This window comes from Rissa tridactyla, chromosome 9 (genome assembly GCF_028500815.1).
Source record: "Rissa tridactyla isolate bRisTri1 chromosome 9, bRisTri1.patW.cur.20221130, whole genome shotgun sequence".
Classification (NCBI taxonomy): Eukaryota; Metazoa; Chordata; class Aves; order Charadriiformes; family Laridae; genus Rissa; species Rissa tridactyla.
In genome coordinates, this window is record NC_071474.1 from 39,759,361 (window position 1) to 39,786,391 (window position 27,031).

The 27,031-nt window shown below is 44.1% G+C and overlaps 2 protein-coding genes across 2 annotated transcripts in view; both read left to right on the forward strand.

Moving 5' to 3' along the window:
• RADX (RPA1 related single stranded DNA binding protein, X-linked) overlaps positions 1-11,207 on the forward strand; it is a 28,626-nt gene extending 17,419 nt beyond the window's left edge. Inside the window, exons 12-16 of the mRNA XM_054215692.1 lie at positions 1,847-1,926; positions 5,454-5,747; positions 7,014-7,196; positions 8,138-8,289; positions 10,477-11,207. Of these exons, the coding sequence (XP_054071667.1) occupies positions 1,847-1,926; positions 5,454-5,747; positions 7,014-7,196; positions 8,138-8,289; positions 10,477-10,602 (835 nt within the window). The 3' untranslated portion in view covers positions 10,603-11,207. The remainder of the gene's footprint in view (positions 1-1,846; positions 1,927-5,453; positions 5,748-7,013; positions 7,197-8,137; positions 8,290-10,476) is intronic.
• A 14,598-nt stretch (positions 11,208-25,805) lies between these two features.
• RNF128 (ring finger protein 128) overlaps positions 25,806-27,031 on the forward strand; it is a 28,441-nt gene continuing 27,215 nt past the window's right edge. The window contains exon 1 of the mRNA XM_054215023.1: positions 25,806-26,291. Coding sequence (XP_054070998.1) covers positions 25,814-26,291 — 478 coding nt within the window. The 5' untranslated portion in view covers positions 25,806-25,813. The remainder of the gene's footprint in view (positions 26,292-27,031) is intronic.

A 27,031-nucleotide genomic window follows, 5' to 3' on the forward strand; every position in this document is an offset into this window, starting at 1 on the left:
CAAGTCTCGAAAGTGAGAGTTAGTTTTGTGGGCACTAATTTTTAATTACACTAATTTTGTTAATATTTTGAAAATGTCTTCTAATGGCTTGAAAATGTATTCACATAGCTGGTATATAAATGTTTAATTTATTCTTATACATATAGAGTAATTACTTTCCATGATGGTTCTTGTAAAAGGAATTAATTCCTCATATGATACTATTTTCATGGAAACATTCTTTTATCTAGAAATAATACCATAGGAAGCACAATGAAATTACTTGAAATACCATTTCAGAATGGTAAGAGACAAACTTCCCTGCTGCCTTTCATCAGAAAACGTAAAAATACCACACCATAAACTTAGATCTGACATCTTGCATGTCTGTTTCTGAGGTTGCCCTGGACCCCAAAATTTGAAACATACTTCGGACTGCAGAGTCACGTAGAAGCACATACAAATTTTCATTTACCAACATTTTCGACACAACTCTGCTCAGAAGCTTGGGTGGGGGGTGGGAAGCAAGTATGGTCATGGTGTTTTGAAGTTTTCTATTTGGCAGCTTTTTTTATTTACAAAATGAGGTGGCTAAAACCTCAGTTGCGCAGTTTGTGCTGCTTAAGTGAGGATTCTTTCTGCCTAGAATTAGAAATCACAAGAAGATCACTCCAGTACTTAGCCCACACCATGATGATAGTGCATTTCATCAAATATAATTTAATACTTAAAACCCACAATGTATTTCCCTTTATCTTTTCACTGGATTTTAGCTATTTGCCATTTGCTATGAAACATTGACATGAAATTTTCAAGATATATCCTATTATGAAATGGGAAAAATTGGTAAAAAAATATGTAAATCCTTATGCCTGAAATACTGAATGTCTCACTAAATACTGTTTTCATCTTTTTTTCCTTTTACGCTCTCTGTATATTGTCCCTGTGTATTTGCTGTTACAGTATTTTATTAGTAACTACTTTGGTAGTCTGAAATTTTAATGGTACATTAACAAAGTCTTGCCTTTGTCTCAGTAGTTTGTGATGTGAGATAATCAAGATAGTCTTTTTCCTAAGTTTATTCAGACATCATGATGAGTTTATAATGAGCGTAATGGAGCAAAAAAGAAAGGAATAAATGGGCCTAAGAGCTTATTTTACCATGTTATCGCTGCAGAGTCTCTGTTACATTTTTCTGCTGCATAATATCCTAGGTAATTCATTAGAGATTGTTAGAGAACAGTTGCTTACCGTTAATTCAAAATTTTGTGGTTAAAAATGGAAGTGTAACAAAAATCTGGTTTGCTTGATTGATTGTTACAGCTGGGTAGTATGTTCAAAGGAAAAAAAATATTTGTAATCTCTCTATCATTTTGGCTTCTGGAGTGATGACGTGGTTTATGCTTTGATTTTGACTGCTGAAGGGTGCTGATATGAAAGGGCATCAGCATGCTGTGCAACCGTTTTTTTAGAATCAAGTCGTAAACCTGTTGTCCATATCTGATGTTCAGCTTTTAGTGTCACACATGCTATTTCAATACGTGCCCAGTAGAGGGCAACAAACACTGTTTTCTGAGCGTAAAATACTTTTCTGCCTACTTTATAAAGCAAAGAAATACAGCAGTTCTTGTCCTAAGCTTTTCAAAAACTGATTTACTGAGCGTAGTAGGTGTCATTATGTCAAGCTGCTATATTACATGTCCTGTGATATAAAACCAGGTACTAGTGCTTACTCATTCAAGCTTGTATCATTTATCACTAGAAATCTGTTAAGGTTTGAACTTCTGCTGCATAGTGTTTGAGATTAAATAGGTTTTAAATATATATATATACACACACACACACACTATAACTTTCTTTTTTATAGCTTGAGTGAATTTCAACATGAAGAGTTTGTGCAAGATAAAAATGGACAGGCTGTATCAGACAGTGTACAGTACAGCACAGGTATGTTGCAAATAGTTGTTACATTAACCTTAGGAAGTTTAAGCTTACTTCTTGTCTTCAGGTCCAGAACACGCAGCAAAGATATCCTCATAACCCTTTTTTGTCAAGACAGCTCTTCTGTACATCTGGCTGCATCAACCTCTAGGGAGCCACTGTACCGATGTATTGTTAATGTCATTCTGCTCAGTTGTATCCCTGCTGTGTTCTAAAGGATGGCTGGAAGAACAGCGTCAGGCTGTTTCCCAGTATGGGGAATAAATTCTCAGTGTTGCTTTATGCAAATTTTAAGTTAGTTTTCTACCTCGGAAGCACTTAGCAGCATAAGACCTCTTGTTTTCTGTTGGCAGTTTTCTTGCATGTGATAAAATTGTCCTCCTCCAGCAATGCAGCCCCAAAGTTATGCGAGTACCTTACTAAAAAGACAAATACAAGATGTGGGAGGCAATGAACGAAACATACAAGCCAGTAATAAGGAATAAGGATGATGTTTGATTTAGGGATTTTTTTTTTTCTGAGTTATTGTTATTAACTTTTTCCTTTCTTCCTCTGCAATTGAAAAATAAAGTTGTGCAGTTAGTTTCTTGATATCTATTTTTGGATGAATGAAGAAGTCTAATTTGTTAGTTGTTGTTCTGTGCAGCTTGGTCTGTTTTTTATTTCACGCAAAAATTTAGACATGTTTTCCTCTTTTCAAAGCTGACTGAATATACTCTGAGTCATGTAATTTTATCTAAAAGTTTGTCTACTGCTAGCATCTGTCCCAAAATTAACATCTGCCATTTTTCTTCTATGTACAGCTATATTATGTATAATGTTGTCCATCCTTTTATTTTTGCAAGGCAGCAGTTCATCTTAATTTAGTAATGACCTCAATAGGTTTTCTTTGTAGCCTATTAAGGATGATCTACTCCATTGTGCTCCTTTAAAACAATAGAAATGACAGTGAAATTTCCTGAATGTTTAATATATTAAGAGACTGAAATGACGAGGAAACTTTCAAATTGGAGAAAAACTTGTACAGGTAACTGTTTAAAGTGAAGTTTTATTCCAGAGAAAGAGCAGCCTCATGTACTATGTAGAGATCTGTTGTTCAAAAGTAAGAAAACATATCCATAAGCAAGTGTGCTAAGTAATTATTTTATTGGTTGTTACTCTTAGGTGAAATTTCTTTTTGCCTTTAAAAACAAGAAATCAAATTAAGTGTTCTCACCTGAAATTATTTTTACAGGAATTTCTTGCAGCTCTAGCGTTTATTGCTGTCCTTAGAATTGTTGGGATATCACGTAGATCTCATAAAATGAACGCATGTATGTGAAGATGTACCGTGAAATACAGGCCTCAATTTTTTGACTGCATTAGATACTTTGCATTAGATACTTATATTTAGATACTTTTATTTAGATGTTTATATCTAAAATACAGCTATATTTAGCAACTTTTATTCTTAAATTAAGATATCATTTACATTGATATTTCCTCACTGCATGTGAAACCCTATTTAACTTCAATTGGTTGTTATTTTGAGTGCAGTCCAAAATAAATGAATTAATCTCTCATCTAATGTAAATATGCAGTAATTATGTGATTATGTTAGTAAATGTAGCTACTAAACATATGCACATATTTTTCTCACAGTATTAGTGTCAATTTTCTTTAAATTCACTGTCCTGTGTTGTCTAATTCCATGCAGCAAGACTCTTATTTCCCTTCTTCTTGCATATGTTGTACCAAGTTTCATAGGATCAGAGAATCAGTGAATGACAAGTTGGAAGGGACCTCAAGGATCATCTGGTCCAACCTTTCTCAGCAAAAGCACGGTCTAGACAAGATGGACCGGCTCCCTGCCCAGATGAATCTTACAGGTGTCCAATGTTGGGGAATCCCCTGCTTCCCTGGGGAGATTATTCCAATGGCTGATTGTTCTCATCTCCCCAGGAGTAACTTGTGCCCATTACCCTTCTTTTTTTCCATGTGACTCCTTGTAAAAAGAGAGTCTCCATCTTCTTTGTAGCCACCCTTTAAATACTGGAACATGGTGATACGGTCTCCCCTAAGCCTTCTTTTCTCAAGGCTGAACAGACCCAGTTCTCTCAGCCTTTCCTCCTATGGCAGGCTTCCCAGGCCTTTGATCATCTTGGTGGCCCTTCTCTGGACCCTTTCCAGCCTGTCCACATCTTTTTTGTAATGTGAGGACCAAAACTGAACACAGTATTCCAGGTGTGGCCTGACAAGCGCTGAGTGGAGTGGGATAACGACTTCTCTGTCTCTGCTGGTGATGCCTCTGTTGATGCAACCCAGCACCCTGTTGGCTTTCTTTGCCACAGCAGCACACTCATGTTGATCTTGTTGTCCACCAGGACCCCCAGGTCCCTTTCCGCAGAGCTGCTCCCCAGCCAGGTAGATCCCAGCCTGTGCTGCGCTCCTGGATTATGTTTTTCCCAGGTACAAGACCTTACATTTGTCCTTGTTGAGCTTCATAAGGTTCTTGTTAGCCCATCCAGGTCTTCCTGCAGGGTGGTTTTCCCTTCCAAAGTGTCCAATTCCCCACTCAGTTTGGTGTCATCAGCAAACTTCGTCAGGGTACACCTGATCCCATCATCCACATCACTTATGAAGATACTAAACAGGGTTGGGCCCAGTATTGATCCCTGGGGGACCCTACTTGTGACAGGTTGCGAGTTTGAAAAGGAGTTATTTACCCTCTGGGTACGGCCTGTCAGCCAGTTCCCCACCCACCACACAGACCACTTGTCGAGACCAGAACACATCAGCTTCTCTAGGAGGAGGCTGTGAAGAACAGTTTGTCTGTGCACATTCTGGTTTCTTCATTTTTTAACATCCTGGTACTCCATCATAGCAATTATGACACTAAAAAGAAGTAAAAAAGTATACGTTCATAGAGGAATGTTGGGGTGGATAATGTACCCATTTCAGAAGGCTACTTGATGAGAAGTGGTTTCACAGGAGATGAAGGAGATAAAAGGCTATACTGGAAATATTTTGAAACAACCTTTCTGATAAGCTCAAAAGGTGGGGTTTAACACTCACCTTCAAAATTGGAAGTGATGGTTATATAAGCTTTTACCATTAACAATCCTCAAGTTACATGTAATAGGAAAGAAGAATAGAGCTATCATTAACTGGAGCAAGAAATTTGAAATGTAACATAGTCCTCAATATAAGCATATAGTTATTGTGCAAGGGATGGAAAAGTTTACCTTCACTTGTACCCATTTAAAACTTGTTTTCATGGTTTCTGGCTGTTCATTTAACAAGTTCCGTGCTCTCCAAAAACAAGCCATGATGGTGCTCTTCAGTGGTGAAATAAGGTTTTTTTTAAAGCAAGTCTAGCTTCAAAGGTTACCTCACACTCCAACCCTAGTTTAATTCATTGCGTTGTATGTTTTGAACATTCTGCCATGTCTTCATAATTGAAATGTTCTAATGAAAATATTTCTCATCTAGCAGAGAAGTGATACAATTCTATGAGGATATAAGCAACTAAATATTTTCTGTGTTTATAATAGATCGAGAAGGAATGAATGATATACCTGAAACTGCAGAGACTGGAAGAAGTTGTGATTCATGGCAGAGTGACCTGTGGGCACACGTGAAAGACAAGTTAACGAAGTATTTGCATCACAGTACAATTTTCGCAGAAAGCATCCCACGTAAATTTGATTATGTGCACAAAGACTTGCTAATGCAACAGTACAACCTTCATGCAGCAGTGCACCAACCAAAAGAAACCAGAACTGATAAAAATATCAACGAGTTTAAAAGTGCCAGTGGCCTTGGGTATTATGAAGTGACAGTTCTGGGTAAGTATTTGGTAGCTCGATTAAGCATCTAAAAAAGGTGTAAGATCTTAGCTCTTTGCTGTGTTGAGAATGACTTGAAGGTTTGTTAGAAACTGAATGGATTTCTCTAAATAAATCAGTTGATTCTGAGTATTTTTTTGAAGTTGAAAAAAGTGATTGACACTTTAGATTTTGGTTAGAGACCTGATTTATGATAATTTTTTACTGGAAAGCTGTAGTTCTCATTAAAAATACCTGTAAATGAAATGACTGAATATCTTGTTTCTTGTATAACTTTTCATATAATTGCAATTTTGTGTATGGGTTTATGTGTATCCTTTGAAGAATGTGTGTAGTCCTTAAGCTATTGATTATTACACTTAGAGGTAGGTCCTGTTCACTAGTTAAGCAGTCTGACATCATCAGGTCAGTTATTAAATTGCACTTGATTGTCAGCTGACTTTCCTGATGGAGAGTTGTTCATCAGAAACAAGTTAAGTGTTCTTAAAGGGAAAAGGACAACTACAAATGCTTCTTTTGAGCTTTATTCTCATGGAGTTGTGTTTTTGAGTACTGTTGCTCTTAAAGTGCCTTTCTTCCATGCTAGAAAATTAAGAGCTGTATTTTAGCCATACTCATCAACTGCTCTCTGCTGCTTCTGGTTAGCACAAAGCTCACTTGATTGCTATTTATTTGTTAAAATATAAATATGCAAGTTGATGTGTATCTGTTTGTCCCCATTAAAAGGAGAAGGAAATTGCCTACCTTAACGATGCTTATGTTAAGTTCCCATAATTTAAAAGTTTCCATTATTTGCTAAGGGAAATTTCCAGAGAAGGTGTTGAGTATTTGCAGATACTAGAATCCTGGGACTTACAATATAATATTCAAGACAAAAGCAGAAGTAGTGCATTGCATACTGCATAGATACATTGGTTATAAAATTAATTTCTCTGTCCTTGTAGCAGTGATAAAGTTAGAAAGGAGTGTGAAATGGCTTCCAATGTTGGTTTCATATTTTCTGAGCTAACAGCATTGTTAGCCTTAAATCACAGTATGTTATAACATCGTATCAGTTTGAATGTGCTTATGTATAAATATATATACATATATAGAGAGAAATGTATTTTTAGACATCAGTCACTAATTAATGGGCAAAGAGCAAGTAAACAAAAATCAGGGTTCAGCCTGCAATAATTTAGGTTTTTACAAAAAAGAAGAAATGGTGCATGAAGTTGCTAATGGGTTGAAGATGAAGTTTTGGCTAACAAATATTTTTTTCAACAGGTATAAACCACGATATAGCAATAGATGTTGCGTTTCTTCCACTGTTTTGTCCTGAAGATCCCCACTTATTTCAACTAGAAGACATTCAAAATGATACATTATTATCTTGTATGAGTTGCATCTCTTCATGTCAGCAGAAGGCCACTAGCAACGGAAGGTTTTGTGACATGTTTCCACTTTCAAGTGAGACTGGCTTTCATTGACTTTACTCATTTATTATTTCTTGTTTTATCTTACAGTGCAAGAGTTGGTCCTCTATAGAAATCTCTGCTGTAGGTCAGGCATTGTTCACCTCTTCGGTGAAAGATACATGAATTCTATGTGACCACCTTTAGTAAATAAATGTAATACTGAATTTTCAAGGCAGTTTTTACTGGAGCTGTTCTCATGCTCTGAAGATAGTATTTTAATATCCAAACCACAAGCTCCTAAGTGACGTAGATAGTGTTTGCAGTTATTTGTTGATGCAAAATTATACTGACATAGAAGTCAGTCTGTGTGGCTTGAGCATGTGAATATTTGGCTTTATCTGCTTCAAAACAGAGTGGAATAACTGTCAATCAGTCAATCCATTTCACTGATGTCACTTTGAACAGCTGCTTTAACACAACAACCTACAGTGCCTATAAACTGAAGTATTTGCCTGCTGTGGAATTATTTTCCTTATCCTTATTCCCTATCATTACTCCATAATCCTTTTCAGATTATGCTTCTAATTACTGTCACCAAATATGGTGAACACTAATAACGTCTGTCATACTGCAAAGTGCTATATAAGCATCGCGTTTCCTGCATGTTTGTGTAGACAGACCTGATTTAATTTAAATATATCTTTACTTTTCCTCGAATAATACTATGAAATCTGAGAATCGCTAATGGTTAAGTAATGAATTCAGATGTTCCATATCTAAGTTCTGATACTGTCATTTCTAGTGATGGAATTTACTAATAGATTCCTACCTACCAAAAAAGAAGAATCCCAGTAGGCCAGGATTTAATAGTTAGAGTGAGGTTTTTCACTGAATGAAGGTTGAACATACACACACTACTGCATGGAAAACAATGTCAATTCAGTATACCTTTTTTTCTGTATGGTTTTTAAAGTCTATTTTCTTAACTTCTAGATGAAATCGTAAAAGCAGCGATGGATCTAGATGGCAAACATGTTGTCTGCATCTTGGACATCTGTCACTTGGGGGATGATAAGGTAGAAGTCTTTCTAAGCAAAATCTACAAGACTGTGGAACAACCTGGTGTGGACCCAGTGGAATCCAGTGTAATTTAATAACTTATTTTTCAAATTTATATTGTTCAAAAGGAGGGAAATAAAATTGCTGTAACATGAATACACCCTCTACACATTGCACTTTTCTAGAACTAGCAGACACAAACATAAAATTATGATCCTTAGAGCAATTGTAATGGTCATCCATGTAACTGAGAAGGATGACTGTTCCCTTTATTTTTCTGCAGTCTTGAAATGGATTACACAACGTCTTGGTCACTTATGTTCAGGAAGGATGAATAGTTAATACAGTAAGCTTATCTTTTGATAGGATACCACGGAGTATGATTGTCATCTCTCTCTCTCTGCCTGTGCACATACATGCAGGGGAAATGTGTGTATCAGGGTGGGAACTGAGAAGAGAGGCAGGCTTTCCCAATATTAAAGGCAATGTTTGCAAAAGAATTAACTGGCTGTGATATAAATTTAGTCTGGAAATTAGAATAATTTTTAGGATTAGAGCTGTTATGTTCTATGAGGTACTAGTAAGCTTGAAACTTACCGTGTTTGCGAAAGTGGTTAAATACCATTCTGCTTTTAGTACTGGGGACTGGACTCAGTGATCCAAGAAGCCACTTTCAGTTCTTTTTACTTGAGCAAGATCAACTGTTCTGTTTTTATATGTCTGCTTTCGTATATACAGTGTTGGGTAGTGAATGTAGCACCCAAAAGTTTTTAACATATTTTATTTATTAATAAAAAAATAATTAAATATTTAAAAGAAAAAAAGAAACTTTGTTAGTGGAACTTGCTTCTAGCTTTGCAGGAGAAAAACTGTCTTTAAGGAGTGCTTAGCATGGCAGGATACAGTGTGTTACACCATTAGGGTTTTTTCTGTTGATCACTGCTATCCTCTTTCGTTTTAGTAGTAGCTGTATTCTGAGTGCATGAAAGAGCTCAGAAGCTGTGAGAAGCTGCTATTTCCACAAGAGCAAGAGATTCTGTAAAACCCTGTCAACTTTTTGCCTAGATACGAAGTAGCAGCTGGCTCCTGCTGAGTTCAGAACCAAGTCCCAGTTTTTCCTCCTGTGTCAACCAACCTCAAATCATTTGTGCAACTGGATCTGTAGGAAATTATTCTCAAGCAGGGGCTTAAACACATTGCTATTTGACAACTTGTCCATGTGAAATGCTGGTCTCAGTTCAATTCTTTGAGAAGACATGCTTGCATTATGGAAGCTTGCCAATTAAGTTTTACCATTATTGACCAAAGGCCATAGAGTTAAATTATAGGAACAGATTTATTCTTTTGTGAAAAACTTTTAGGCACATTTTAACAGCATGTTGGTAATTGTGGAGTATCTCTTTCAACTAATAGCTCACTCTTCTGCCCTGGGGATAGTGGACTTCATCTTAAAGTACTTAAATTCTGTACTCTGACTCCAGTTAATGGTAATTGAAGGAGAAATGTAACTATCTTTATTATAGTACAAGTTCAGATAAAAACTAAAAGCCTGTTAAGGCTAAAGAAAATGACAGAGTTATTCTGTCTCTCTAGTGTGGTTTACAGTTTAAAAATGTATTAATGAGAAAAGTTTAACTGAAAAGTAAATTAAATGTGACTATGTATTTTATGATTGTATTTTGTATGGATCTTATAGTATTGGTTCTAGAGCAATGTTTGTCAACTATGCCTTTGAGAGTACCTTATAACCTTGCCACAGAAAGCAAATGAAAACATACCAACCCCAGAAGAGCGCAGCGTTGCTTGCAATATGTTACTTGTGTAATTTTGTTCCTTCTGGGTAGGTGAAGGTTAGAGGCCATTGCTCTAGAATGAGATTAGCACCAGCACTTCCTATACCAAACTGAGCCATGCTGACTGTGTCAGCCAGTATTTTTTATTTAGATATACTTCAGATCGAAGTCTAATTTTAATGAAACCATTATTTCTAGGAGCAATTTTTAGAGTAATTATCTTTGTACAAAAGGACTGATGTGACTAACGCTATCACAGAGCCACTCTATTCAGTTGTTCTCGGCACTCTATCCATCCCATGCAATAGAAACGCAGCAAAGGCTGTTTGCCGCGTTGCACTCCTTACTACACTTTAAACATAGCATTAATGATTTCATCCTCCATGTTAGGACTTCCTAACTCTAAAGGAAATATCAGAATGATGTGGAATATGTATAATATGCGCTTGAGACTTTAAAGTATGTAATTTTATTTTACAGAAGTGGTGTTTGAAGTTTTTCATGGCAAAAGCCAGGAAGGAGAGATATTTACTCTTGCAGAATGAAGTGCCAATGTCAGAAGCACAGGCTCTCTGTGTAGAGCTCGAGAAAATTCAATGCTTGTAGCAGGCTTGGAATTTCAATACTCTGGGTCATTCTGTAGAGGCACTTACCGCATCCCCGAAAGTTACGCCAAACTTAATATGCTGACTTTAGTTTCTGAAGTGTTGCAGTGTTAATACGTGGTTCCACCCACTCTGTCTCCCCACTCCCTGCCACACCAGCACTGTAGAACTGGGGTGAAGGTCCTTTCTGCAAAGAAACTACTGTTTTATTTCACTTGGTGTGTATTGACACAAGTATAAAACCAAAGTATTTTTGATCCTGAACCTGAAACACATTAATTTTGTCATGTTAAACCGAGATACAGAGTCTTTACTCCTGAAAAATGTCGTCTGTCTTGCTGCCGTGTATTGCCGTTGCTGAGGGTAAAATACTATCAGAGCACATTCCCTAACTGTAGAATTCACACACAACCAAAATCTAATATCTTACATTTGCATGTTTCTTTTGTTTCCAGCATTAATTTCAAAGAAAAATAGAGGAAGGTAAACTTTTGTAGCTAATGGTACTTTTGATTGTATAAAACTTACTAAGTCATAGATCTCAGAGGTAAGATCAGTTTTGAATTAATGTGATGTAGAACTAGTACAACACTGAAGACTGGTGAATATAAATAAATTAATTAATATATATATATGTCTTGGATTGTTTCTTTCATTTTCTATCCATTTTCTTTGAGAGCTGTTTCAGTTTTCCATTAATCTTTCCCACAGTTACGTGTACTCTTTTAAAAAGTCTTTACAGGGGGACTAGGTCGAGCTTCCATCAAAACATTTGCCACCGATTGCAGCTTCTCTTGGCTTTCGAGATTGTGTGGAGCATGACTTTTGCAGAAAAACTGGAAAAAGTTCTTGATGACTTTACAATTTGTCCTTTATTTTCGTTATGGACTACAGAGTTCTAACATTAGAAATTTTTTCATTTTTCTGTTCTAATGTAAGAAAACAGGAGTTGATACTAGTAATTGGTGCGGAATACAACACTGACTGAACTCAGAGAAAGAGTCTGTAGAGCCTACATCCAGAAATGGAGAGTTGTGTGGTAATTATTCAAACATCTCAATGTAAATCTTGAAAGTGAGATAGAGTGTGAAAATGCGCTGAAAGAGGTAGTTTGCTTCTGTGATCAGTTTAGGTGATTCTACATCTTTTGCTTTAAAATCAGTTCGTTATAAACACCAGAACAAGCTGGACCTCACGGAGTAGATGACTGAAAGAATCTGAAAGGAGAAATGTGGAGAATGACTTGGTTATCTTAGTCTATACGATGGGTAATTTTTTTTAATATTTCCTTCTGTCCGCTTTTGAACTTTTTAACAAGGTCATTTGCATCACAGATTGCCCTGTGAAGTGAGAACCCTGAGCTTACGTTGCTGGATGAAAGATGACCCGGCCCTCTGAAGTGAGGTTGCAGTTGAAACAGAGCGGGGGGCTTGAGCGATCGCTTAGGAAGCATCATCAAAACTAGAATTTGGGCAGTAACGGGAGAGAAGGAAGGGGAGAATGATGCTTTGTGAAAAAGAGGCACAAAGTTAGGGCCGAAGGTGACTTGCGTGTCCTTTGGTCTGCATCTCACAATACCTTCACGTAGGCAGGTGTGTCACTTGCACCGTCCCAGCCCCCACAGTGACACCGCAGCAGGGACTTACCTGGGTGGTGTCGAGTTCCTGTTGGAACTGAAATTTCAAACTCCTCAGTAGGCTGTGGGCTAACGACAACCACCACCAGCCGAAAATATCTGTAGGCATCTACATTTTGTGCTTATATGAATAAGCAATGAAGCAGGCAGATAAGTTTAGGGGTTTTTGCCTCCTGGTGATTGTTAGTATTTTATTCAAGACTACAGAGGCATTTTCTGTGAGAGCCTCTGTAAGTTTATTCTATTTCAACAGTGCTAGCAACAGTACCGTGTCCGAGCACTGCGAATGTGGCCTGTATGGATTAAATTCTCCTCTACTTAGTGCTCGGGGGCTGGTGGGCATTCCTAAATCGGCTAATCTTCAAGCCTGCGATGCAAATACCCAGTTCACCATCACAACACCGCCGTGGATAGCACTGATTGAAAGAGGCAATTGCACTTTTGCTGAAAAAATCAAGGTGGCCACCAGAAGGGGTGCAACAGCAGCTGTGATCTACAATGCGGTGGACAAAGGCAACGGCACCGTCCTGATGTCGCATCTCGGTGAGTATCACAGCGCGAAGCACTGAAACCCGACCATCTCTCTGGAGTTTGGTCCAGGACAGCACAGCTGGGCTATAAGGAGGCAGTTGTGTTTCTGGATGATTGTTGCTTTAATCAAGAATTCAATGGGAAAAGAAATGTATTATGCAATGTGTTGACTTCAGTGCTTAGTAAGAAATACTCTGCTGTTATGTTCTGAGCTTGGTGCAGTGTAGACAAACTGGTGACTCTGTGAAGTTAGTACCATTTTTTTACTTGTACAGCACGCAAATTATTTCAGACAGTGATGTAGAGAAACCCGTAGTGTCTGCTTTGAAGGCACTAGTTTATTTTTCAAAGTTAGAGGCCACAAATGAACCTACAAGCGTCTGCAGCATAGGTATACGCTTTGCAGATTGCAAGCCAGATCTTGCTTTTGTTTTTTTCTTTCTAAATTGTTCTAATCCTTTCTGAATAGTGGCTGATTTCAGCCTCTTCTAGAATGTCCAAATTCCTTAATGAAAGGTTAGACAAAATGATTGTAATCGCCCATTCTGGCCCTAATAGCTACGAATCTGTCATTAGGGAAGAATTGAAAAGGTAATTGTGATACTGTACTGTTGGCTTTTATTTCTGTGTGTTTCCTCTAGGTTAACCTGTCTAATAGGCATTTTAGTACAAAACGTAGGTATACATAGCAAATTCCTGGAAGTATACTTTGGTGAAGCTGCACTAGGAATCCTTTGGCTTACGTCTTTTTTGTCTGATCTCGTGAGCAAACTGAGCGATTTTTAATCCGGAGATGAGCCAGCATTTTACTGGTGAGAGCCCGGTGCTGGTTGGGGTTTGCCACTTCAGGACGTGTCTCGCTGTGGAGCTCACGCCTGGGCAGTCCACAGCCCGACACCGGCTGTGGAGCAGGCTGGCCCAGAGCCTCAGGTATGCTCCTGCAACGGCATCATAGGTGCTTTAGGAACCATCGTGTGAGGCTTGGCTAAAAAAAGAAAGAAGTGTCCTAAACAAGGTATTGCACAACATGATAAAAACTGTGCTGTACGGCACTGAAGGTGCAGTGGCTTGTTGTACGACACAGCCAGCTTTGACTCTCCTGATACCATGACGGAGCTAGTGTTTGCAAATGGAGCTTAAAAGTTTCACTGGAAATGTGTAGCCAATAAACCAAAGCTTTTGTTCTGCCTCTGGAGAAAATGATTTAGACTTCAGTGGCCGGCATGTCAAGATTCGGATTAACTTGCTTTTTTTTAATTTGGTTTTGGAGCATGCGAGCTCATACTCACGCTGGGTGAATAAGGAAAGGATCGTAATGGCTTTACATAGCCACAGAATCAGCGCCAGCAGCATTTCTTGTGACCCCAGCTGGCCCAAGGCGGGAGCAGGGCAGCCCCTTCCCCCGGAGGTCAGCGGAGGGGAACGGGATGGAACCTTGTTTAGATACTCTGGGTAACTGGGGTGTCACAAACCCGACAGACTAGACTAGACTCCAGAAATAAGATAGTTATTTAGGATAAGCTCCGAAAGCAGACCGTAATTTTTCAGATTTTTTTTCTAAAACTAAAGAGATTTTTTAAATCTTGAAAGCAACAGACATATCACCCGAGAGTGTATTTCATGAAACATGAAGTCCCATCTTTCTTAATATAATTCATTTAGTTTTTTCAAAGACAAATTGTTATTTTTGTAGGACTATTTCCTGTAATTGTCCTATAGGACTGAAGTGGGTATTACGATCTATTTGGTGGCAAAGAAGGTTTATAAATCAGTGCAGTAGTCACATGTTAAACACGGTGAGGGCAAAATGCTTCAGTGAGATGAGCTCTTTGATCAGTATAGAAGCATCTTCTCTCTGTATTTGTTTCCCTCAGGCAAAGCGTGAAGCCGCACATTCTTTAGGTAGAAGGGAAAAAGCCTGGGAGAGGGGTGGTGACTGCAGCACAACGCGTAGAGCAAAAGAGCGCTTGGAGGTGATTTACTTTTTTACAGCAGAGTTGTTCACAGGGCTGGGGAAGGAATTCTCTTTGGCCCGAATCTGCCAATGTGGCATCGCCCAGAGGGGTCTGAGGAGACTTGGGGATTAATCCTCTCTGCCATTTGGACCTTTGGAGACAAGAGGCCCTGTTGGCAGAGCAGTGAGAGGAAAACCTGATTACACGAGGAGCAGCAGCCGCCAGGGCTATCAGGTGGTTCTTGTCACCCGTCTGTACTCCTCTGCTACCGTGCAGGGCCATAGGAACCCCATCACCTTGGTTATTCATTAGACCCTGGGGCCTTGGCCGCAGTTTCCTGCCGTCCTCCTCCCTTCCTGCTGACTTCAACATAAAATCAATAGAGATTTCTAGCCAACCTCCATTTCTGTTACAACAGTACAATATTGTGTATGTATTTCACATCGTAAAACACCCGCTCGGTCTTGCAGCAATGAAATAGTTTGTTCTGGGCAAAGTCCGGGCTTGCAGGAAACGTTGGTAATTTAAAGCTGCTGGGAAGGAACCAAGAGAAAAAACCTCCCCTCTTGGTGACGCCTTCCTCATCCTCTACCGCAGTTCCTTTTACCTGCCATCAGTTTCACCTGTTACTGGGTATTGGTTTGTTGTTACACACACACCCCTGAGATTAAAATGGTACATTAATTGCTTTTATGATGGAAAATTTTAGAGGTCAAGATATTAGTAACAACTTTCCCATTCCTCTCCGATTACACAAATCACTGGCAGGAAAATGCTCTCATTCAATCTGAAAGATTTTCTGTAGGTGTTTGTGTCATTTGCATGAAGTCAGATTGATCCAACGGTACAGAGACTAAGCTGTTGCTAGAAGAAAAACGTCCCTTTTTGGTGGTTCCAGCACTTGACTTGATTTTTCTCTGGAAAGGAAACGGAACATGCATCTGTAACAACATTTTTCCACCACCGCTCCTTGAAATTTAAATGGAAAGACCAGGAATTGTCAAGTTTTTGAAACACAGCCAAATTTAAACAAGGTGTTTGGGAGCTTGTTTTTTAGTAACAAATACCAGACGGCAGCCGGTAGCAGAATAACGGTGCTCTGCAAAGTCACGAAGCAGCTGGTTTGGGCCGACGCTTTGTCAGCAGTGCTGGCGCAGGTCGGTAGAGGGCTGTATCTTCTTGTCACTGCGATTTTTTTTCCTGTTCCTTTACAAGAGAAAATAGGAGACTGGAGATAGTATTAAAAAAAAAAATAAATAAAAATAAACCACCCTTATTGCTGCCGTTTGGATACTAGTCCAATATAGCAGCTAAGCTAAAATATCAAGTGTTTTCTGAAAGGTTTTCTCCAAGGGATTTACTAAGACCCAGTGAAAGGAAACTCTTAGTGGTTAAAGCCTCCAAGACTCGTGAAGAACAGTAGCCTGGCAGAACCGCTGTACGACAGGAGCAAGCAGGTGTCTCGGTTTCTCTGTACAATAGAAATAACTGGCAATCCTGCCAGCAACTGAAAAAAAATGTCAGCGTTGTGGATCTGCATTTCCTTCCAACTTGTTTCCAGGATATTCTGTAGCCTCACAGTCTAACTTGTTATCTCAGAAGTATTTTGAGATAGGATCTTATTAGCTGTTGGTGCAATACCTATTATAAATTTGTGGGCTAAATGCCTGACAATGGAGTTTGAGTTTATCTTTTGTTTTGAAAAACTGGCATAAAAACTTGCTCAGGTTTCCCATCTTAACTCTCTAAAATATCGTTGCTTATTTGATCTTCAGAGCCATTTCTCTTTCGCAGCACATTTTGAGTCGTCTCCTCTGTTCACTATAGAAAAAGCCGGGCTCTCTGTCCCAGCTTTGAACAGCCTGTGGGACCTGCACGTGAAAACAAATTAACTTCTAAGAGGTCCATCCAAAGCAAATGCCGTGAATTTCCCTTTTCATTTATTCCCTGTGAAGTAAGTGGCTCTTCTAACAGCAGTCCAGGTGCCTCCGTGAAGTCAGTGTTCCCATAGCGTAGACCAAATTCCTCCATTTATTGTCTGAGAAACTTGTCCAAGTGGCTTCACGTCGCTGATGCCGTGAGAGGTGCAGGTACAGCGAGGGCAGCGGCAGGAAGGGCAAAGCCCTTCACCGGTGGGAGCCCTTACTGCAAGGACAGTCTGGGCGAGCTGGGGCGGGTCCGTCTGGAGAAGGCTTGAGGGCTTCTCGTCCACGAGTACAAATTCCTGATGGGGCCAGGGAGGGTAAATATGATGGAGCCAGACTCCTCTCAGTGGTGCCCAGTGAAAGAAATAGAGGCAATGGGCACAAACAAGAAATTACATAAGGAAAAACTTCTCCACTGTGAGGGTGGTTGAACAGTGTGGCAGGTTGCCCAGAGAGGTGGTGCAGTCTCCTTCCTTGGAGGTACTCAAGACCCGACTGGACACGGCCCTGGGCAGCTGTCTCCAGCTGGGTTGGACTGTCCGATCTCCAGAGCAGACAGCCTTTTCCTTCCAAAAAGGATCCCATAACAATCCCTGTGGGCTGTGCTCACCTCCGCAGAGCACAGGCTGCCAAGGAGCTGCATTCAGGTCTGTGATTTTCCAGAGCCTCCAGAACACGGAGACATCAAGGCCCAGGACCCTTCACCACATTGGCATTTAGTACTTCAGTGTTTCTTTAGCTTCCCAGGTAATCAATGTGATGGGCACTGGGTTTATTTCAGGTCACGACATACTGTGACCCACTTGTTCATCCATAAACTTGGTGGCGAACATATACAGGGAGCCCAGATTCTGCTTCTCTGGAAAACCAGCAGAAGGTTTGTCCTGGAACCACAGCATGGCGCTCTCATGACCTTCCTCGGTTAGCAAAGCTCAGGAGAGGCTTTGCAAAACTTTAACTGCCAGAACCCAAAAAAGAAGCCAACCTGCTGGCTAACCTTTTCCCCTAGAAGAGAAAGGTGACATCTTCTGTTTAACCTGCTGGAAACAAAGAACAAATTAAATATTTGCAGCTAATTGAGTCAATCAATCCCGCTTCTAACTACAAGCAGGTAATATCTTATAGAACATGCACAGCTTTCCTCAGTCACCTGTCAGTGTAACCTTTCCTATCAGTCATGCTGTTGTGATTGACGTTGTGTTAGTTGTTGCAACCCAAGAACTGAACAGAAAAAAAATGTAATGGTGGAAGCCTGATGGTCACCTGCAGGTATGAGTGAAAGAGCCCCTGGGGGCTTGCAGAGCGTGCTGGTGAGGGTCAGCTCCTCTCTATGCTGGCACCGCTGTGAAACACCTCAGAAGGATCGATGAAAGCCAATGAGGCAAACCGTGAACCACCCCAGCAAGGAGCTGGGCATAAATAGCCAAGAGGAAAATGTTCAAGACAGACTGAGCTTAAAGTCTGATCTCCTTGAAGTCTCCTGAGGTTCAGGGTGTTGCTCAGGCTGAGGCCAAGACTCAGAGCTTGGAAGCCGGCTGGAGGTAAGGACTTCATGCATTGTCTCTCGCCGTGGTTTGGGACAGTCCCTCCTGGTGAAGCACAGAGGGTGTGGGGAAGACCTTTTTCTCCGGGAGCTCAGTGCGCTGACTCGCACCAGGGGAGGGCTGGGTTTGGTTCCTTTTACCACCTGAGACGATTCAAACCCATTTTCTTGCTTCCTGGAAGATGCCCGAGCTCCGGGCTGTGCCGGTGTGCAATACGCCTTTTGTGCTCGGAGCTCTGCAGGGCAGCAGAGCCGAATGCTGTCCCTACCCAGACCAGTGCACATGTAGAAGCAGGACAGCAGGTGCTTGAAGTAAATAAATTGGTTTGGGTGTAAAACAACTAACAAAGTGGGATTTTTGTCCTAACACCTGTCCCCTGTGTCCCTATACATCCTCTGACTCCACCTGGGTAACGTTTTCCTCTTTTCCCCCTTCCCATCCCTATGATTTCACCTCCACAAGCTCAAGAGTCCTTTTGCTTCCTTGTTCCTTGAACTAACAAACCCCATTCTCTGGCAGGTGGGACTCCCCCTGGGCAGAGGTAGGCAGGAGCTGTCAGGAGCCATCAGTCCAAAGACAGCATGTGGTTGCTGAACCTCAGGTTTCCGCCTCTCCTGAAGGAACTGACGGGGGTTTCTGTCCTGTAACCAGCTGCTGATGTTGAAAAACTTGTGGGAAAATTCTCCTTGAATTTTCCAAGCTTTCATCTGAGTTTGGCTGAAATTGATCATCAGCGTAAGGCGAGCGGGGAAGTTATCTGCCGGGAGGAGATGGGGGAGGAGGAGGGATGGGGACAGAAAGGAAAACAGTAAGACTGCATACCTTGTTTCCTTTGAAAACCAAACAAAAAATGAACCAGCATCACATCTTGGAGGCGGTCTAAGCAGCAACTGATCAGAGGTTTTCAGAATATGTTTTGGACCCAAATTTCCCTAAGTCTCTTTCGGGATCAGCCTTTGGTTTCTTTTAAAATTCGTACTGCAATTTACTCTCTTGTCTACTTAACCTTCTAGTCCATCTGGCTTTCCAACGAAGGATTTACACAGGGCCTTTACAGAAAAAAAATAATACCTTAACCCTTACAAAATCAGTGGAAGCGTTTCCTTTGATTTCAGTGGACTCTAGACTGTGCCATTTGCACATGGAAATGTTGGGTCAGCAAGTATGCAATAAACTACGCCACCTTTTTGATAGGTGCATTCATTACTATCTCACTTATCTCGCATCCTAAATATTGCAAAGTAGCAATTTCAGAAGTTATTTAGAAGATATTTTAACACGGGCCGTTGATTTTCTTGTAGTTGTCACTGTTTTCAGTTAAAATCTACTGCTGCTGTCTATGCGGTTTTCCAGCTGGGTTGGTGGAGCCATGAAAGGATCACCTGCGTCAAAGTGCCTTACCCTGTGCATCCCCCTGAAGAGTGAAAATGTTGATGAAAAAACCCTGAAATACAAATCTTACTTGTACATAAATCGAAGAGATCTATAAATATATTTATTTGCTATGAATACGGTCTGTTCCACGCTTGGAGAAGAGCTTGCAGGCAGCTGGCTGCCCTCTCCCCAGTGTCCTCCCAAGCCGTGGCCATGAGCACCTTTGCAGCTGAGCAAAGACGCAAAAGGCACAGAGGAGAAACCATCTGTGGTTTACAATTTCTCCCATCTCAAGGAGAGGGAGATGCTGAAAGGAGCATCACTGAGCCTAAACGGCCGTGCGAGGCCTCTGTGCTCTGGGGCAGGGAGGAGCACCGCCTCCAGCCTGACTTTGCAGTTCGGGCCCATCACGCTTTGAAGTCACATGCCAAAAATGAATCTCAGAAAAAAAGTATGTCCTAAACCAAATCGTTTAGTCTAGCGCTGATGTTTAGTTTAGACAGTTCCACGGCCCTATTGGAAAGGGAGCGAGCACCGAGCACTCCCGGCCATGACCAGTGATGGCTGCCTGGTGCTGGCTGTCCCTTGGGGAGCTGGGACAGTCCCGAACCCCGCCAGCCACCAGCTGGCTCCAAGCACCGAACCCCAAAATCTCATACACCTTCCCAGAGAGGATTTTCTGCTTACTGTTTTTTCCATTTGTATGCTCTCCTCCAATGCTTGTTTCCTCCTCCCGGGCCCCTTTCTGGGGGAGTCTCTGCTGGGGTGGCCGGCGTCTCTTGCAGCATGTCAGCAGCTCTTGGGGGTGGCAGGAAGGAACGAGAGACCCTGGCAAGTCTTTGGCGTGTTGAGGCCATTGGCGCAGCTGACATTGCTGGGGTGACTGAAGTTTGTCACAGCTGACATCCTAATTATGTTGACATCCTAATTATGCTGTAAAAGCTGAACTTTTACAGTTGTGTGATCTTAAAAGCCCCTGTTCAGCGCGTTCCTGCCTTCGGCTTGCGGTCCTTTAAACAAGGTTTTCAGGACCAGCTGGAGTCACTGCTGAACTTTCCCTGTTGGAGGCGGTGAGGGCTTTTCAGAGAGGCCTGTGCGGATTTGATGGAGATGAAGTCAGAACCGAAACTAGGCACGCTTGTACCTTGGTTGATGAAGATCCTCAGGGATGCGCTGCTGATTTCCGCGAGCAGCTGCACTCTGCGGCCCTATAGGTTGTGCATAACAACGCCAGAAAGTGCAAACATTTTGGCTTGGACTCATTTCTTCCTCAAAGAGCCAAGTGTCAATATGTCCTGCTCTTGGTGTGTTCAGACTTCCAGTCACCTGATGCTCCTCAGTTGGTCAACTGCATTACATGCATGATATGGAAAATCTCGGTCCCCAGGCTGGATGGAGATTGCCCAACGCACTGCAGGGGAAGGAAACCACTGATTCAGTCCCCTGCTTGGAAACTCTACCGTCACTGAACAAAGACCACCGCTGAATCAACAGGCCTGAGCGGCATTGTGCTTCAGCTCCATGTGCAACCAGACCGGACCAAAAGTACGTGTTGTCTGGCAAGCTCTGGCCTTTCTTATTAGAAAGCGCTATCAACAATTGGTCCCTCTGTGCCAGAAGTACGGAGAAACATTGTTTGCTTCCCTGGCACCGGAGACTCTTGCGCACATCTGGCCAGCCGAGGGAAAGCGTTCGGTGCCAGCGCACAGGGCCATCTGACGCACTTTTTTTTTTTCCACATCCAGTGAAAGGAGAGTTGTGGGCTGGAGTTTCCAAGTTGTGTTCCAGCCAAATGAGCTCCAAGACGCACAGTGAAACTGAGCTGGAACTGGCAACCTCCATGTGTCTTCTGCATCTAGTCACAAGGATCACCTCAGATTCTCCTGGAAGCTCCTAAGCCCCACAGGCAGGAGGTGGGAATGTTTCCAGCCTCTACGCCTCCTCCGGCCTGAGCTTGTCCTCTTTGTAAAGAGGCAAAGGACCACAAGCTCCATTCTCATACCCTAAAGGTTTTTTTCAGCTAGCTTAAAAACTTGGGATGCTGTAGCCCACGCCGTTGCCTATTCTGGAACAAGTCACTTGCCCAAGCGCATTCCATTGCTGGTCATGGACATGAGCTGGTTTTGGATAAGGAAATGTAACATCTATTGTCTTTAACTTGTGATTCAGAGTAGCATTTGTTCACGGATTTTTTTGTCCCATGACATTCAGTCCTGGGTTTCATTTTAGGGTGCTCCTTTTGATTGCTTTTTCCGTTTTCAGAAGTGCTTCTCCTTTCCACTTTGTTGTTCAGTGGAGAAGGCCCAGGAACACGGTTCAGATCCATACGCAGCGCTCGGGGGGTTCAGTCCTGGCCCCTGTAATGCTTTGCTCTAACAGAGATTTCTTGTGTCCTTGGGAGCTTTCCTCCAAAGACAGAGATCCAGGGCTGCGTACTTGAATGAGAAACTAATGCAGTTTTGAAGGACATGAACATACAGGTCTCTCATCAGCAAGATGCCCTGAGTGATCTGGCTTGACATTAAAAAGCAATATTTAGCATAAACATTTTTTTTATCTTGAAAAATGATGTTTAAATATTTACTCAAATAAGACAAAGCTCCAGATAACGATAGAATCCGTCCCTGTGGAAGGCAGTGACAGCGTTCCCAGGACTTCACCTTGCCTGAAAGTCGAGCCCTGCTTTCTGAACTTTTCAGAGCCTCCACCAGTAGCCATGGGGAAAAATAAAAAGCAAAATTATACAGCATAAGGTTTTAAATAATAAAAATCTTTTCAGGTTAAAAAAAAATCAGATCTGTGCCAGAAATGCCTTCATGCTGTAACTATTTTAGATGTAATTCTGCTTCTGATTTTGTGGGGGCCCATTAATGCTGCTTAATCTATCGTTCTCCCATCTGTAGTCATCATGGGCTACAGCGCTTTTGATTTCAGAAACTTCTAGAAAGCTCTTGCAAACAAATGTAGCAGAAGTGAGTTGCACGACTTGTTAATACGTTGTGCTGCGTGTCACAGCCCCTACAGTGTCTCGTCTCTTTCTCCAGAACAAAATATGCTTTCTCCAAACTATAAAATCTCAGCTTTTTATGTAAAGGAAAAAAACAAAACCTATCAGCCCTCCTCTTGCCTGGTCCCTCCAGGCTTCCTGGTAGCAGTGACTATTTTTAATTGCTACTCAATATGCACCTTTTCTGTTGTGAATTACAGGTGACTGAGGTGAAAGGCATCAGACAAACCGTATTTTTCAAACCCAAGCAAAGATAAACTTCAGTAAGGCTGCAGATCTGTTTAAGAATTATCATTCTGAAAGAAGGTTAAATGAATGACAGCCCAGAAAGCTCTCGATATGTGGTATGCAAGTTAAAATAGGTATAATTGGCATGCTGTTTTTAAAACATGGTGTTTTAACTCTGCTGGGGTATCCCTCTGCGCTCCGACAGTGTCCCGGCCACCGCAGCCGGCTCCCCTCGGCTGTGCTGCCCCGGAGGAGCCGCTATCCGTGCTGGGACGCGCAGGGACCATTGGCCTCTTGGAGGTGGCTTCCCTGCCAAGCTGCGCAAGGCTGGTGTCTTCCAGTGTTTCCTTGGAAGGACCGACCTCCGTCAGCGTCCGCTTTTTTGCCCCAATACAAACACTGGACTTTGCGTTGCTAACCTGAGAAATTCCTCTACTGTGGTGAACAGGCTTTCTGTTTGTGCCTGCTGTCCGCTTATTTTCAAGCGAGTGGAAACATTGCCTGAGCAGGGAGCCACAAGCTTGGTACCAAAATAACGCCATGGCAGCCAAACGTCCGCAATCCCATTTAGAGCGATTTTTTTTTTTTCTTGTTACCGCTCTCTGCGCTGCACGGCGAGGAGTTCAAGTTTAGGTTCCGTGTTCATTTTGGTGAGATTACCAGCCGTCTTGGAGACGTTTTGCCACCAGGCAGGAGCCTGGACAGCGTGCACATTTCCCAACAGTTTCCGAAGAGAAGCGCAGGTCGTCAGCAGCCCCCAAAGCCGGGCTGGAGCCCATGGGCAGATGTGCCCCAGCACAGAGCCGCCACGGTGCCCCACGGGGCTGCTCCCCGGCACCCTGCCTGCCGCAGAAACACCCTCGCGTCTGCCCACGGCCGCAACATCTGCACCCATGCTGTGGCTTTATTATCGTCGGATTACAAACTGTAATGTTTAAGAGAGTGTAAGAGACTGTGGCTTCATGCTCAAAATCCCCAGAACTATAGGAAGTTTTGTATGCCGAGGAAGTTTCAATCTTTGCCTTTGGTCCAATCGTGTCTGGGTGAAAACGCCAGAGCTGAACGTCCCTAAAGCTCGGGAGGCTTTTGACGCTGAGCGGTTTGGCTGCTGCCTGTTGCATAAAGCTTGGTTGTATTTTCAGAGTGTTGTTAAATTGCTCCCTGAACCTACATGGAACGGGTTTCAACACAAAACCACGTCCCTCTGATTGCGTACAGATATACTTCTTATTATAGCTAGAGATGTTACTGTCTAAACGAGTTGTCTACTTGGAGGTGGAATGAGAAAATGAGAGGCTTGTTTAGGTTAGGACAAAAGGATTCGCTTAGTAAGTGTGTGTAGCAATATTGATCTTCTGCAAATTGCTTCATCTGCTCTTCGTTACCTGCTCTGCGCTGCTATTTCAGCAGCAAAACCAGAGGCAGATCTCCCTGTGCTACTGAGCTGCAAAACCCCGTGGATGCCGTGCTGGCAGGGGTGGGTGCCGGTGGAGCGGGTTGGTTTCAAAGCCCCCAGGTAGCCATTCAACTATGCCCAGTGCTCCTTGTCCTGCATTTAGCACAGGCGCAAGTGAAGGAAAATGTACGCCGTAGATCGACGCCGAGTTATTGGTTATCAGCTACATGGATTCAGAATCCGCCAAAAGCCTGCGTTAAAAAGTAAGCGGCGACGACTCATACTAGAAAGGGTTTAACTCAGTGTTTACACTAATTTTGTTGGCGATTGCATAGGCAGCAGCTGCTCTTGTGCCATGTAATCGCTGCACAGGAATAATCCTTTCTAAATGATGGACTCCCACCCAGAGACCCAGCCTGTGCGTAGTGACACGGGGCCATGTGGGGACATGTTTGAGTGGCTCCAGGTGCTGGGGGCAATTCCTGCAGAGCAGCTGGCAGGGGCAGAGCCTCTCAATCAGAATAGCGGTTCTGTGGAGAAGAGGAGCTCAAAATTTTCTCTTGTCTCCTGTTACCTTCCTTTCTTGCCTCAAATTCCCTGGAGGGGCTCGACAGCATGTCACACTCATGTTTGCAGCGATTCTGCAAGCGCTCTGACCGCGCCGCCTGATGCTGGACAACCTGGCAAAAATACGCATGCACCGGAGCGAGGGACTTTTGAATGCAAGCTGGCTGCCCGCAAAGGACCTGCAGAGTCCTAAGGAATCGTGAATTTTCATTGAGAGTTACATAGGTCAAATAATAATTAACTATGCAAACACAACTAATACATAAATAGAAAAAAAGGCGGTTTTGGTTGAGATGGCAGGTCTATAGCGTATGTCTCATGAAGGGGAGAACAATGGCCGGTGAGCTAACGCAGCGAACCTAGTGCTCTACAGACCGGCTTCAGGCAGGGCTGATACCGCCTGTCGCTGAGCGTTCAGCAAACATTAACCGGACGGTGCGAGGCAGGCTGGGCTCCGGGTGCTGGTGCCGCTGTGCTTGGGGGTGCCGGGGGTGCTGGTCCCTTCAGGGGGTGCCCAGGGGCCCGCTGGCGCCCCGGTGCTGTGTCCGCTGCGGGCACTGGGGCAGGCTGCTGGGGAGGGGGGTGTGAAGAAGGGTCGCCCCTGTGCCGGGAGGTGGTGGAGGGGGGTTATCCACCCTTCCCGGGAGCCACCCGGGGCGGGGGGTGTCACCCATCGCCCCTGAGAGGTGATGTCGGGAGGAACCATCACTTCTGCGCGGTGATCCGGGTGGGCGACCCACCGCATCCCCCCCGGGCGGCAACCCGGGGCGGTGACACCGCCTTGGGGGGCGGTCCGGAGAGGTGGACCCCCCCCCCCCCGGTGCTCCCCTCCCACCGCGCCGTGGGGGCGCCCGTGGGTGCAGCGCTCCCCCCCCCCCCCCCCCGGGGTTCCGGCCGTGGGGGTGTGCGGCGGGGCCGGGGACTCCCGGCGGGGTTCCCGCGGCGGGCGGCGGGGGGCGGCCCGGCTCCTCCCCCGTGGGCGGTGGCGGAGCCGCGGCGATTTTAGGCGGCGGCGGCGGCGTGTGCGGGCCGTGCCGTGCCGTGCCGGGATGTCGCCGGGGGCCGCGCTGCTGGCGCTGGGCGCGCTGCTCTGCGCCGCCCCGCCGCCTGGTCCCCGCGGGGGAGTGGGGGCGGCGGCGGCAGTGGCGGTGTGGACGGCCTGGCTGAACGTGTCGTGGGAGGACGGCGCGGACCACAACCGGAGCGGCTGGGAGGCCAGCGAGAGCGGCCTGTACGGGCTCAACTCGCCGGTGCAGGCGGCCGCGGGGCTGCTGGTGCTGCCCGACGGCCGCGACTCCTTCAACGCCTGCAGCGCCGGCACCAACTTCAGCGGGGCCCCCCCGCCCGGTGGCGGCGGCGGCGGCGGTGGTGATGGGGGGTCCCCGGGCTGGCTCGCCCTCATCCAGCGCGGCGGCGGCTGCACCTTCGCCGACAAGATCCGGCTGGCGGCCGACCGCGGCGCCGTCGCCGCCGTCATCTACAACTACCGCGGCACCGGCAACGAGGTGCTGCCCATGTCCCACCAAGGTGAGCTGCTGGGGAGGGGAGAGCAATGGGGAAGGAGGGAGGGGGGCCCTGCGCCGGGAGCTGCCCCTTCCCTCCCCGCCGTGGGGTGGGAGAAGAGGGCAGGGTTCGGGTTCGCCCCCCGCTGCGCATCCCCGGCCCTGATGCTCGGTGAGAGGCTGGAATTTCTGCCTGACTCTGCCTGCAACAAGAAGAGTTTCTGCCTGGACTCGCCGGTCCTGTTCAAGGCGCTGCTGTTGTTGGATTTTTTTTCTCTGATTAATGAGTAACGATGTCTGGTGGCTGAGGCTGCTGTTGTGGGCTGAGGGCGAGCAGGCGGCCGCCTGTGCTCTCTGGCCGGGGTGGGCCGGGCGCTGGCCGCAGGTGTGTGTGGGGCCAAGGTGGGAAGGGTGGCTCCGGTTTGTTTGGGTTTCCAGCGTGGCCGGGTAGCTGCCCAGAGCTGATGGATGCTGGCTTTTTTTTAAAGCCTGTGGGGTGCGGGTCTGGGCTCTGAAATAGGCTGGGTTTCCACACTCAAGCACAGTTTTTCCCTGTATCCCACGCACTAACCCGCTCGGAAATAGGCAGAGTGTGAGATGCTTTCTTAAGTGACTTTTCACCAGCAAAATGCCAGTTTTGATGCAAAGTGTCTAAAGCCCTTTAAAGGTTGTTTCCATTTCGCAGAGGCTGATGACAGAGCCTCTCTTCCCTCGCGATGGAAAGCCTCCCACTTGCTGCCAGTGGGGTTTTCCCCCCAGACTGCC